Source organism: Amblyomma maculatum, chromosome 8 (assembly GCF_055883805.1).
Source record: "Amblyomma maculatum isolate TAMU_Amacu chromosome 8, ASM5588380v1, whole genome shotgun sequence".
NCBI classification, from domain to species: domain Eukaryota; kingdom Metazoa; phylum Arthropoda; class Arachnida; order Ixodida; family Ixodidae; genus Amblyomma; species Amblyomma maculatum.
This window is the reverse complement of record NC_139351.1, coordinates 25,095,344-25,109,871: the sequence shown is the minus strand read 5'-3', so window position 1 is coordinate 25,109,871 and position 14,528 is coordinate 25,095,344. Positions and strand designations below refer to the sequence as shown.

At 45.2% G+C, this 14,528-nt stretch overlaps 1 protein-coding gene across 1 annotated transcript; it reads right to left on the bottom strand.

Moving 5' to 3' along the window:
• Positions 1-3,682: 3,682 nt before the first annotated feature.
• LOC146180746 (uncharacterized) lies at positions 3,683-4,030 on the bottom strand. The gene has a single exon (XM_084575642.1). It carries the CDS (start codon positions 4,028-4,030, stop codon positions 3,683-3,685), a length of 348 nt encoding a protein of 115 aa, XP_084431768.1.
• Between the last annotated feature and the right edge of the window lie 10,498 nt (positions 4,031-14,528).

The following is a 14,528-nucleotide window of genomic DNA, read 5'->3' as shown; positions in this document are numbered from 1 at the left end:
TTTGTGCGCACTCGCAAGCTCTGTTCTGCTTTCAAGGCCTCTATTCAGGTAGTACATAATCATGGCACACATAAAGAACCCTTCTTAGAAAAAAAAGAGCAGAAAAATGGTCCATACAGCTAAAATTCTTTGGAAAGCAGTTTGTGCACACTCGCAAGCTCTGTTCTGCTTTCAAGGCTTCTATTCAGGTAGTACATAATCATGGCACACATAAAAAACCCTTCTTAGAAAAAAAAAGCAGAAAAATGGTCCATACAGCTAAAATTCTTTGGAAAGCAGTTTGTGCACACTCGCAAGCTCTGTTCTGCTTTCAAGGCCTCTATTCAGGTAGTACATAATCATGGCACACATAAAAAACCCGTCTTAGAAAAAAAAAGCAGAAAATTGGTCCATACAGCTAAAATTCTTTGGAAAGCAGTTTGTGCGCACTCGCAAGCTTTGTTTTGCTTTCAAGGCCTCTATTCAGGTAGTACATAATCAAGGCACACATAAAAAACCCTTCTTAGAAAAAAAAGAGCAGAAAAATGGTCCATACAGCTAAAATTCTTTGGAAAGCAGTTTGTGCGCACTCGCAAGCTCTGTTTTGCTTTCAAGGCCTCTATTCAGGTAGTACATAATCATGGCACACATAAAAAACCCTTCTTAGAAAAAAAAAGAGCAGAAAAATGGTCCATACAGCTAAAATTTTCTGGAAAGCAGTTTGTGTGCACTCGCAAGCTCTGTTTTGCTTTCAAGGCCTCTATTCAGGTAGTACATAATCATGGCACACATAAAAAACCCTTAGAAAAAAAAAAGAGCAGAAAAAGGTCCATAACAGCTAAATTTCTTTGGAAAGCAGTTTGTGCGCACTCGCAAGCTCTGTTTTGCTTTCAAGGCCTCTATTCAGGTAGTACATAATCATGGCACATAAAAAACCCTTCTTAGAAAAAAATAGAGCAGAAAAATGGTCCATACAGCTAAAATTCTTTGGAAAGCAATTTGTGCGCACTCGCAAGCTCTGTTTTGCTTTCAAGGCCTCTATTCAGGTAGTACATAATCATGGCACACATAAAAAACCCTTCTTAGAAAAAAAAAGAGCAGAAAAATGGTTCATACAGCTAAATTTCTTTGGAAAGCAGTTTGTGCGCACTCGCAAGCTCTGTTTTGCTTTAAAAGCCTCTATTCAGGTAGTACATAATCATGGCACACATAAAAAAACCCTTCTTAGAAAAAAAAGAGCAGAAAAATGGTCCATACAGCTTAAAATTCTTTGGAAAGCAGTTTGTGCGCACTCGCAAGCTCTGTTTTCCTTTCAAGGCCTCTATTCAGGTAGTACATAATCATGGCACACATAAAAAACCCTTCTTAGAAAAAAAAGAGCAGAAAAATGGTCCACACAGCTAAAATTCTTTGGAAAGCAGTTTGTGCGCACTCGCAAGCTCTGTTTTGCTTTCAAGGCCTCTATTCTGGTAGTACATAATCATGGCACACATAAAGAACCCTTCTTAGAAAAAAAAGAGCAGAAAAATGGTCCATACAGCTAAAATTCTTTGGAAAGCAGTTTGTGCGCACTCGCAAGCTCTGTTTTGCTTTCAAGGCCTCTATGCAGGTAGTACATAATCATGGCACACATAAAAAACCCTTCTTAGAAAAAAAAAGAGCAGAAAAATGGTCCATACAGCTAAAATTCTTTGGAAAGCAGTTTGTGCGCACTCGCAAGCTCTTTTTTGCTTTCAAGGCCTCTATTCGGGTAGTACAGAGGGCAAAATTCATGTCTAGAACGATCGAACTGCGTGCTCCGGGCCGCTCGGAGCTACGTGCGCGACATCTAGCGATAACGCCTGGTTCGAGACGGGCGGAGTGTGGACATGCGCGGCCAAGCTGATAGCACTGCGTGTCTTTTCGGGGCTTGCAGGCTGCTGCGGCTTTACCTTCTGCTTCAGTCGTCAGAAGCGCTGATGTGCGCTGCCAGTCTGCGAAAGCGCATACGCGGCGGTGCACACGCCACTGGCTTCTCGTTTTTTTTATTTACTTTCTTTTTGTGCACTATCAAAGCTCTGGCAGGGAGCATTTCACCGCATCATTCACGCGCCGGTGTACTGCATCGTCACCCTAGCCGCGAGCCTAATATCAGTGATCGAGGTTTGGCAGTTTTCGTTCTTCGGCAATTGCAGGAAGGCAAATTAGTATTAAAGGTGCCGCGAAGTAAGTGTAAGCGGCGGGTTTGTCTTTATTTCACTGTTCTTCTTTGGTCATTAAAGAAAACAGATTGCTGGCTTCTCATTTCACGTTCTTTTATTTTTTCCACAAGTTTACTGTTTATTAGGGGATGGAGAGGACAAACTAATAGCGAATAGGGGCTCCCCCAGATTTCTTTAGGATCTCAATCCTCTTCGGCAGTGACTCGTAGAGAGAGTCGACGAGAGCGCGGTCATTGCGGAGGTGTCCCCACTCATTTTCAATGGCTTCCCATATCCCGTCCGGATTGCAATTGGAGAGTCCCGATTTCTTGGATAGCCTTTTCTTCATCAGTCCCCACACGTTTTCTATAATGTTAAGGTCAGGGCTTCTTGCAGGCCATGGAAGGGTCATAACGCCAAGCCTTTCAAAAAGGTCTCGGACAGTCTTGACTGAGTGCACAGAAGCTCCATCTTGTTGAAAGTGATAGAGCCCATCCGGAAACGGCCCATCAAGCACATAAGGCAAGAGGACCATTTCTGCCACCTCCGCGTAGACTTCTGCCGTCATACGCCCAGGAATGCGGTACAGGGGTCCTAGTCCATCGTAGCTGATGGCTCCCCACACGCTGACTGAAACACGGCCGCTGCTGCGCACATTCCAAATGTATTTTTCTTCGTCCCTGCATGGTGGTAGGGAAATCCGGTTTTATTAGCGGAATCAAATTGCCATCAGAGCTAATGATACCTGATGTGGTAGCAGTGAAGGACTGGAAACGACGAGAGTGCAACGCATTAAAGAGATTGAAGCCCATTATGGTTCAAAATATGGAGCGTCAAAATGTCCTTTCGCGAACTCGTTAAGCTGGCTTTCCAGCATTGTAGATTTTTAATATGGCGCCGCAGCGCACAGTATAATACCCGAAATCAATCACACTCTTTTATATGATAAAATACACACGCTGTTTTAAAATTCGCCACATCTTAGATTAAGGATACAATTTTGTGGGTGTGCCATGCAGAAAAGGTAACCTAACGAACATTTAAAAGTGTGATTTTGATGTTCTATACTTCAAAAAACATTGCCGATTCCGAAAACGTAAGAACTGAGCTCGCATTATGCATTCACGACCTTTAATTTTGAGATTTATTGTTTCGCCCTGAAGCCGAAAATAAAATACATATACTAATTTAAGTTCTTTATGCGTGTTTCATCTCTATTGCCTACATAATGCCCACCGTGCTATACAGTTTAACAACTCAGACTGCACTCACCTACCTTTCACTGGTTTTAAAATATAAATTTGACAGCCTAAAAAAACTCCGGGTATATTCTCAGACGTGCGAGCACATTGAAACAGACTACAGTCCTACCGTGCTTTTTCCGGCCGCCACACCCGCTTCTGCTGGTCCCAGCGCGTGCAAAACGTGGCTTCGTCGCTGAAGACGACTGCTCTCCAAAATGTCTGGGGTCCAGTCTTCCACCACAGACGCGAATTCCAGGCGCGTGTCCCGATCCGCTTGTCTCAGGTAGGTGTTTTCTGCGCAGCTATTCTACTTTTCACACCTGCTGCATGAAGCCTGCTCCTGATTGTCTGAGTGGATGCGTTCAAAGCGAACATGTCACGAAGCTCCCTGGCGCTGAGGTACGGATCATCTGCTACTCCTGCGACAACAAGCCTGTCTTCTTCTTCCGTTGTCGCTCTTGGTGGCCGGCCGCGCGCGGCATCCTTAAGTCGGCCTTCTTTGTGGAATGCCTGCAGTACTCTGTTGACTGTGGCTAAAGGGCGCCCAGTAGCTATAGCTCTTTGGGTCATTGTCCGGCCCATCTCTGTGATGGCTTTCCTTTGGTCTACTGTGAGTCGCAGCGCCATCGTGGATGCCTTTACGCATCTCGTCTGTTCACTTGTAGGAATGAAAACTTTATTCAGGTTATCGCATATCTGATCTTGTGTATACGCCACACTTAAGGTCCAAGTATGCTTTCAGTAATGGCATGCCGATTTTGGCATTTGCCGGCAAATGCAGCCTGCCAAACCTCGATCACTGATATAAGGCTCGCGGCTAGGATGACGATGCAGTACACCGGCGCGTGAATGATGCGGTGAAATGCTCCCTGCCAGAGCTTTGATAGTGCACAAAAAGTAAATAAAAAAAAGAGAAGCCAGTGGCGTGCGCTCCGCCGCGTATGCGCTTTCGCTGACTGGCAGCGCACATCAGCGCTTCTGACGACTGAAGCAGAAGGTAAAGCCGCAGCAGCCTGCAAGCCCCGAAAAGACACGCAGTGCTATCAGCTTGGCCGCGCATGTCCACACTCCGCCCGTCTCGAACCAGGCGTTATCGCTAGATGTCGCGCACGTAGCTCCGAGCGGCCCGGAGCACGCAGTTCGGTCGTTCTAGACATGAATTTTGCCCTCTGTACCTACCTGGCTCGGCCGTGCGCGATGCGCGAACCAGTGGTATCATGTGCCGGCGTTGGCAGCTTTCGGCCTCCGATACTGGCGCATATTGCGGGTTCGCATTGTGCGCAGCAGCAACGAATTAAGCACCCTTACCTAACTAACGAGCAAATAAAAGTTACCGCAATATCAAAGCTCCGTGTGCAGTTTCACCACAAACTACTGAGCGGTTAGGCCGGAGAGATACAAGACGCCGCGGTAAACACGTATTAGCAATCGTATGCTGTATCTGCCCCTTGCAAGGTTTCACATGACGTGCAGTGACGAGGAGGCACCGAAGAAACAAAGAAAACAACTTTATTTCGAGAGAAGGCATTTCTCTAGACAAGTCCTAGAGCATATTCCATTATGTCCTGAGGCAGTAAACAATTGAAGTTATTAAAAAAAAACTCCGCAGCGAAGCGTTGCGCTTTCTTAGTCGCTCAGCAGTATAAATTACCGCTAAGAACACAGTATTATATCGCGCACATAATAATAATAAGCGCAATTACACTGTTGTCTTGTAAACTGTGGACCTTAACGGATGGGGAACAGAGAGCCTGTGAAAAGAGATATGTGACATGGTCACTTATGAAGTCGGCGCACTTTAATTACTTCCATTTACTTTCAGCTTGACCTCAAGAAGCTGAACAACTCTGATCGGCATAATTATTCGCTATCTGGCTTTACACACACCCTGAACCCACAGTTGCTCTGTCTTTCCTACTTTTTGTTTCAAGCGGCAGCTTTGATTCAATACTTGAAGGGCCTGCGAGCGGTCGCACACCATGTGGAGTTGCCGCGATAAGCAAACAGCAACATGTTTTGTGTGCACGTTTGCTTGGCCGCAGCCAGAAGCGAAACACAGAGACATGGGTACAAGACTGCACTCACTACGGCAAAAAAGTCATATGAAACTGCGCTACAGCTATTGTTAGTCGCAGCAAACATATTGAAACAATTGTTTTGGCTCCAGCGGCCAATGCTGTGCCTCGCTGATGCCAGTCTGTTGAGCATTTGGGTTAAGTATACTGACAGTTGTGCTGTGCAATTGAATAGTCATGATGAAGCACAAATCTGTGCCTGTGTGCAGCAATTAGTTCTTCTTTTGACGGTCTTTCATAGGCATCAGTCATAAGGTGGCGCTCTGAAGCTATGCTTGCAGCTGTGTCTCTGTGTGAAGAGACCTGAGACCGTTTCTCCGCATCCTGGAGGAGCCTCTGGACGTACGCTGCGTGAAATAGTCATCGTGATTACAACAGTTCACTTAGTTTGTTGTGTAATAATAGAAGTAAAACAAAGTTTTAACTTACAAAAAGTATGCTCCATTTTCACTGGAGCGCCACTGAAATGTCATTTTCTTGATTTTGCCATTTTCACTTTCCAGCCGTCCTCTCCTTTCTTGTTCTGTGCCTGGAGCTTAGAATAATTTTTATTGAAGTGAATAACAGCCAGATGTGACCTAAAAGATGGTAAATATGAATTAATTTCTCGTACTTTGGAAAAAAATGTGTTTCTTGTTGCCTACTAGCAAAATTATGCCAAGTAGAGGCTACTATAAGAAACCATTATGCATTATATTCACATCACTGCAGCAGAGATTTATTCTGTTTTAGCTTCTATATCCAGCGCCTTTATAGCAAATTAAGAATGTGATGCAATGATCTTCAAGCAGCAAAATGAACCTATGACATTGGCTATACAACTTCATATCGTGGATCACCCGTGTTCTCCCTGCTGTTGTATTCTAGCGATCATCATTAGTCCAAGTGATCGATGAACCTTGAGCATTCTTTCAGTTTCAATACATTAGCTTCGGGACATTCGAGATGGTTCTAGAGGGGTCGGAAACTTGCGCTGATGACTTCCAGTTCCTTAAAAACTACCTTTGTCTTGGGACTGCACTAAGATGAGGAGCACAAAAGAGAGACGAGATGTTTTTCCAGCCAGCCCTCCATGCTTGCCCTCAACTTTGTGTCATTGCAGTGTCTCAGCTCATGTCATTTCTGTCTGTAATGTATTCCTAGTGCACTGTTCTTTATCTCATCCCATCTGCCTATTCTAATATAACAGCAATGACTTTCAATGAGGACCCTTGGTGGCCTGTGCAGTACGTCTATAGCCTCCTGTCTCACTTTTTCCATGGAAGGGGATTACAGAATGGCTAGTGCTACCATTCCGTATAACTCGTGCTATGGTCTTTCCAGTTGTGATGTATGGATGCGAGAGTTGGACTGTGAAAAATGCTGACCGCCGAAGAATTGACGCGTTTGAATTGAATTGTGGTGCTGGCGAAGACTCTTGAGAGTTCCTTGGACTGCCAGAAGATCAAATCAGTCGATATTGTCGACCATAAACCCTGACTGCTCATTGGAGGGTCAAATTCTAAAGTTAAAGCTCAGCTACTTTGGTCATCTGATGAGAAGAGAGGAGTCGCTGGAGAAAGATTTGATGCTGAGAAAGGTTGAGGGGTGCCGGAGAAGGGGTAGGCAGCCAACGCGATGGTTAGATGGCATCCTCCAGGCACTGCAGATGAAGTTATGTGATGTTAGGAAGATAGTGAGAGACCGGAAAGCGTGGCGTGACATGGTCCATAGGGTCACGAAGAGTCGGACACGACTGAACTGAGTGCTACCATTCTACCAAATATGTTTTTACCATATTATACGAAGCATCCTTGAATGTCAGAAGTGTGCACTGCAGTCTCCTCTAAATGTATGATAACTACCTTTGACATGAAACTGTTCCCAGTTTCGAAAAGAAAGACACAAGATAGGTTCAGCTAATTTTACAGCAATGTATTTACTATCAGGATGGAAGGATTGTGGCAGCTGGCTCATAAGGTGCATTGAGTGCCTACTTTATACGTGGTGGGCACTTTTTTTTGCAGATGTAAGGGTCGACTCCTGTGAATCGCAATTGTAGGGTCTCATTTTACCTGGCCTGATAACATGAGAGCTCCAGATCAAGCACTGCACTAAGGAGACTGAAGTCAGGCTCAACTTCCATAAAAAGAAGGTGCCAAATGAGTCCAGTAACACAGCAGCTTCCCCCTCCTCACATTAAAAAACAAAAAAAAAACTCTTTAAACTCTTTTTCTCTAAACCTCAGCACTAGACCATGAGAAAGACTGTTTTGAGCTGCTTGAAATTGGTCACAAAGCAATTTTTCAGCCCTCCAGAGCTATTCCATAGCACGAACTAAAAGCGATCTGCTTAGTTGCAAGTTCCAATGGGCTGCTTAGCAAGTTGAAGAATCAAAAGGAAATGGAGCAAATGATATGAACTTCTGTTTTTCTTTTTTGCACTGTGTTCTATTTCCTTTGGTCTCTGTTCCTTTTATAATGACAATATTATGTACATACATTAAAAGCTTCATGCAAGGACTTATTGTTTGCACATGCCATGCAGAAAAGTTGGACTACATAATCACACTGGAGTGAAAAATAATGTCTTAGTCTTCTCTTTCATTCAACAAACCTTACTTGCATCCCACCATCTGAGTATGCAATTGATTTGTGAAAAGATTCAAGGGAAGATGTTTGGGTCTTGGGAGACAGTTGTCGAGTGTCAATCAAAAACAGGGAGTTCTTCAGAATGGAGTTCAGCTTCTTGAAAGCACATGAATCGGTTAAAAATATATACATAAAAAATATATATATAAAAAAATATATATAAATATTTGGCTGATGAGTTGCAGTGTTGGTGTGTGTTCTAGTCAATCGCAGATGCTGAACCTGCTTACAGCTGCTGCATTGCAGCTTGAAACAGTTTTAGCATCATATTCTTAAAAAGACCCCAGGTCTTGTACTACTATATTACGGTGAAAAGAAATCTAAGAGGTGTTGTCGAGCAAACATGCTACACTTTGTCTTCTTTAAAATTGTCAGTATAGGACAGTATGAAAAATCCCATTGTATTTGTGTTCCATACTGGCATGTATAACGAAGCTGCCTCAGTATTAAAATATCTTGCAGTCTCAGCACTCACATTTACATTATTTTGTTTCTTCACTTCATTAGGGGTTTCTTTCTCAGCTATGTCGTATGTGAACTTGCTGTTATGTGCGGATGTGTACAAAATGTTTTCCGTGAAGTTCTATTTGCATTACCTATCTCTTAAATTTATCATTGGTTGACAAATGCCACAAGTGTGAGCCGTGCACCTTCCAAACAACATCAAAGTGAAAACTTAAAACAAAACCTATACAAAACAGATTACCTCTGCTCATCCATTGCCTGTTTGCAAGGAGCTAATGCAGGCATTTGCTGTATGGTCTATCATGGCCATCACGCTTATCGCATATGTGGTTCAACAGGCTGCACTACATGCCGATGATCAGGTCACCATTACCCTGGCCCAGGGCAGCAACATAGACTTGTGAATGTCTGGATCCATGGTTCTATTGCTTCACAGCCCTTTGACCTGCTCACAGCTTCCTACTTCTTAAATGCAGTATAGAATAATGTTATTACCATGTATTTGCCCTAATTATTAAAGCAAGCAATTGCATGCATATTTAGTAATGCGCCAAGCATCAAAGTTGTGCTGTATGGGCGATTTGCTGCTCTTGCAATATGTCCAGATAGCTGGGTAGCAGTCTGTAGATAGATGAAATTAAAAACTCATTACATAATAATATATGTCAGCAAATGTACCTCTTCCCCAATGGTTTTCCACGATAAAACATTTTGTAATTCAATTGTTTGTATTATATAATGATTAATTTGATTCTTTTTATGTATAGACATGCAAGCAGCACTTGCCAAGGGCTGGAAAGGATGAGGCTGAAAATAAATTTTCCTAATAATATGCAGAAATTGTCGCCTTTTGTTAAAGACTGCACTGAGACTCGTTAAGTTGAGGCCAGGCCCCATGCTCGCACTATTGGGCACTGCAGCTGACTTCACACAGTTAATATGAATTGCAGCTTGCCAATTTTCGTATCGCAGCATTGCCTTACCTCTCCTATTCTTACCTGTTCCCATTGTAGAATATGGTCAGTCTGAATGATAACAACGTTGTACGTGCAGTACTTGGCGCTGCAGACCGGGGAGTCGCAACGCCCATCTCCTGCGAGGTCCACTTCCATTCCATCCAGCTGGCTGATGATCTGCACCCGCTGTTCCTGGAAAAGCTGGGACAAAAATACATGTGCATTTGTGAGCCACTTGTAACATTCGTGCCGAACTGTGTCACTCGATCGTTGCACTACTGCATGCGCGCGCTGTTTTTTCTTTTTTTATTATGCAAGCTTGCCATAAGGCATATTATAAGAACCCGTGCAAATTATGTTCCATTAGGAACCGGAGAAGGCTCCTGCTCTTATTGCTGTCGGTGAGCCATTTGGAGAAGTCCTCTTCCCTTGTTGCGGTTTATCTCCCCCCCCCCCCATTCCGCAGAAAAAATCTAGTTGTGTATAACTCCTGTCTATGCTCCTGTCAAAACCAACTCTTACACTTCCGATCGGCAGCTGATCGTTTAGGGATAAAGAGGCACAACTTTGAGCGACTAAGCCAGTTCACGCGAGTGATAACGTTTCATTCGCGACCCCCCCCCCCCCCCCTCCTGCTGAAGGGTAAAGCCTCTTGGCACTTTTTTTTTCTGTTTCCACCTCTTCATTCCTGACAATGTCCCTCCTTTCTTCTCTTTCTTCTTATCAACGCCCATCTCGGTTTTCACGTGTTTCTAACTCCTGGCCGCCTTGGTTGGGGAACTTGGACGCGGCTCCATACGCGCAACATTTCAGGGTGCGCTCTGTACAAACACCACACGGCGTAAAAAAAAAGAAAAAAAAGGCTACAGGGCGGGAGTGATGCTGCGGTAATAATCGGTTACCGAACAGAGTTTGCGTACTTCCTGTCGGCGCGCGCGTTCGCCGTTGCAGTCAGCTGATGCAGAACCGCGGCTGACAAACTACGCCACAGCAGTCCCCTTCTCCTCATCTCCTTCCTTTTTTTTTCTTTACAATCGATCGTTATTTTTCACGAAGGGGCATCGTATAGCCAAAAGCAAGAGGAGCCTAAACACGGAGGTTTCAAGGTTCGGGCAAGGTGCACGAGAGTTTCCCTCCGCAACGACCGGAAGACCGCTCTCTGCGCGCTCTCGATTCTGAATTTCTAGTCTTTCGCTGACATCTCATGCCCTTGCTGCCGCTCGAAAAGCGACTTCGGCGAATGAGTACCGAGATGTGACTCGACCTCCACAAGTACACGCCGTTGAAGTATCCGCTGCTGAACCCCGACGATGATAGTATACGGCTTATATGGGTGCATTGGTGCGTGGGGTCGACTAGCATAAGATTAAAAAATAATAAAATCCCATCGTAAGCTCGCCACTGGTTTATTTGAGCAGTGTAGTTCACAGTGATCATGACAAACCTTGCTATATGCATGCCACAACGCCGAGTAAGGTCGCCTGAGTTAAAAAAAAAAAAACAATCCACACTGCACTGTGATAACGCGTCTAAAGCTAATATTATCACAATCTTTTCATTTTACGCTTACCGGCAGGGTTGGAAGAAACAGCTTTGGTACCGCTCTTTCACGCAGACTTAGTCTTGTTGGGATCCCCAAATCGCGAACCACATATCCGGGTAAAGCAAACGTAGATAAACGCTGTCTTCACCGATGCTGGCTATCCGATGAGCTGTAGCCACTGTTTCCGGAGGTTGGCGTTTTGAAGCACTTGATGCAGGATGCTTTTCCTGCCGTCACTAGCAATACCTTCGCAGCCAGGGACTGCACACTGTAACAACCTCCCGCTCATGTCCCGTCAACACAACAAATCAGCGCTTCGATAACTGCCTTCGCGAACTCAAGAGAGTGACCAGTCTAGCCCAGAACTGTCCTGCACCCGTCGCGCACATGACGTAACACAAAATCGAAGGTGAGGTCAACGCCAGGGATGTATAGCGTGGCAATAAAACTTGCGAGTTGTGCCGAAGGGCGATGACGATGAAGCAGACAAGAGGCCCCCGGCGGCGCGTCGGCAAGCAAGCGCGACAAAACGGAAGTTGCGGCGTGCGGCGCTAAGCAAAAAAAGTAAAAGCGCAGATGCGTCAGTTGTGACGTGTTAGTGGGCGAGGCCTTGGGCCAGCCTTTGCGCGCGCTAAAAAGTTGAAAAGAGGAGGAAAGCCGCGAAGGCGCAGATATTCAAAATTTGATTGCAAATAACTGCTTCCAAATGCAGCATTTAAAAAATTTTTGCGGGAAGGTTATCTTACATCGACATTCTTTCACATACTAGGCATAGGGAAACTGTATTGCTATGGCTATTTAGGGCCCCTTTAAAGCCGCAGCCATCTTGAAAACGTGGCTCCGTCACAGCTTTCAAATGGAAGCGGCAAAAGTTTGTCCGGTCGGTGGATTGCTGGCTTTTTTTCCTCTGCCTTTGATGCACTTTTTTCGCTATTGCCTTTCTAGACCTTCTCCCCTTTATGTATGATGTTTCCGTGCGGCTCCTTTCGACCACTAATCTTTTTTTTCTTCTCGTCTTTCATTTGTTAGTTTGCCTGAACGAACTCTCCTTTTCTCTTCCTCCTCTGCTCCTTCTCTTACCTCCCATATTACCTTTTCTTTTTTTGTCGCCCTCTCTTTCTATTTGTTCTCATGAATGGCTGTCATCGCTTGGAGCCTTCCGGTTTTTCGTACCTGCCGTTACTATCCCAAGCTTTCTCCGTTCGCTCCGTTCTCCCTGCCATATAGCTTTCTCTCTCTCTTTTAAGCGTGCGTATACGTTACGGACTTTCGCTCAACGTCCGCGTGGTATGTTCCGCATGGTTCCAATTAAGCAAGCACCTGTTTCTCATTTGCAAAGCCTTGTGTCTGCGAACTTCAGCATGCAAGCGTAGTGCTGCTGTCGGAGCTGTTTGTGAACAGGTTGACATTTTTTTTGCTCGAATGTGAAAGAAGGCGTGGACTCGTCTGCGGAAGTCGCAATAGGTTCTCTCAGCACCGTTCAGCCGACATAATATCTAGCCAGGCAGTCCAGCTCCAAACTCTCTTGCGGTGCACTTCGTTGCCTGAATGCGACGATTGAGTGCCACCGCGACAACGGCTCTTCGTTCGTGCTGCTGGGAGGTCTTCCGCTATTTTGTCTGCTTCGGAAGCGGACGCAACGAAATGCAAGGCGTACTCGACGGCCGAGAAGTGTCTGGGTGAGAAGCATGTGCAGGCACCGTAATTTTGGTCCTCCGGCTTGTTGATCCCGTTGCTGCGACCGTCAGACCCCAACTATTTCTTCGAGTAAGTGCTGTTTCGGTCTTTGTAGTGAATTTAAAGTACTATATAGGTTCAATTATCTTTCAGTTACATGAAAATGCTTCCTTCGATATTTGAGAAGGTTTTGGCCTTAGTTGGACCATCGATCGAGCGGCAAGACACGAACTGGAGGCAGGCAATTTCAGCGAGAAGCCGCTTGGAAATCACACTCAGGTACAATTTTTTGCATTTGCGTTCACACTTTGCTTAGTTAACATGGTTTTGACTACAGTTAGGTGCAGCATATTGTGTGTGCAAAATTGAAGTCTCTTTTGCAGATTTCTAGCCAGTGGAGACAGCCAGCGCAGCATTTCGTATGCATACATGATGGGGCGGTCAACTGTTTGTACAGTGATATCGGAGACATCAAGAGTGATATGGGACACTCTCAGTTCAGTTCAGGCGTTCAGTCGTGTCCGACTCTTCGTGACCCTATGGACCATGTCACGCCACGCTTTCCGGTCTCTCACTATCTTCTTAACATCACATAGCTTCATCTGCAATGCCTCGAGAATGCCATCTAACCATCGCGTTCGCTGCCTACCCCTTCTCCGGCGACCCTCAACCTTTCCCAACATCAAATCTTTCTCCAGCGACTCCTCTCTTCTCATCAGATGACCAAAGTAGCTGAGCTTTAACTTTAGAATTTGACCCTCCAATGAGCAGTCAGGGTTTATGGTCGACAATATCGACTGATTTGATCTTCTGGCAGTCCAAGGAACTCTCAAGAGTCTTCGCCAGCACCACAATTCAAACGCGTCAATTCTTCGGCGGTCAGCATTTTTCACAGTCCAACTCTCGCATCCATACATCACAACTGGAAAGACCATAGCACGGGTTATACGGATCTTGGTTGGCAAACTAATGTCTCTGCTCTTTACTCGGCGGTCAAGGCTAACCATTGCTCTCTTTCCCAGAAGCAGGCGTCTCCTAATTTCATGGCTGCAGTCTCCTTCCGAGGTAATCTTGGCGCCCAAGAACAGAAAATCTGTCACAGCTTCCACGTCTTGTCCATTGATGCTCCAGGACTTGATAGGGCAAGACGCCATGATCTTCGTCTTTTTAATGTTCAGTTTAAGCCCAAACTTCTCACTCTCTTCTTGTACGCGCATGAGAAGTCTCTTGAGTTCCACTTCACTTTCTGCCATTAAAGTGGTATCATCCGCATATCTAAGGTTGTTGATACGTTTTCCAGCAATCTTCACTCCAGCTGAAGACTCGTCCAGACCGGCCTTCCTCATGATGCACTCTGCATATAGGTTAAATAGGCAGGGCAACAGTATGCAGCCTTGCCTCACCCCTTTCTCAATCGGAAACCAATCAGTAAGACCATGCCCAGTTCTGACTGTGGCCTCTTGCCCTTCATAAAGGTTCCTGAGGAGACAGATGAGGTGAATTGGAACTTCCATCTCTTGGAGAGCTTGCCACAATCTGCTGTGATCTACGCAGTCAAACGCTTTCGCATAATCAATAAAGCAGAAGTAAATGGGTTTCTGGAACTCTCTTGCTTTTTTCATGATCCAGCGAAGGTTGGCAATTTGGTCTCTAGTTCCTCTGCCCTTGCGAAACCCAGCTTGCACGTCCGGAAGCTCCCGATCCACATACTGCTGCAGCCTACCTTGCAGGATTTTTAACATCACCTTGCTAGCATGCGAAATAAGCGCGATCGTGCGG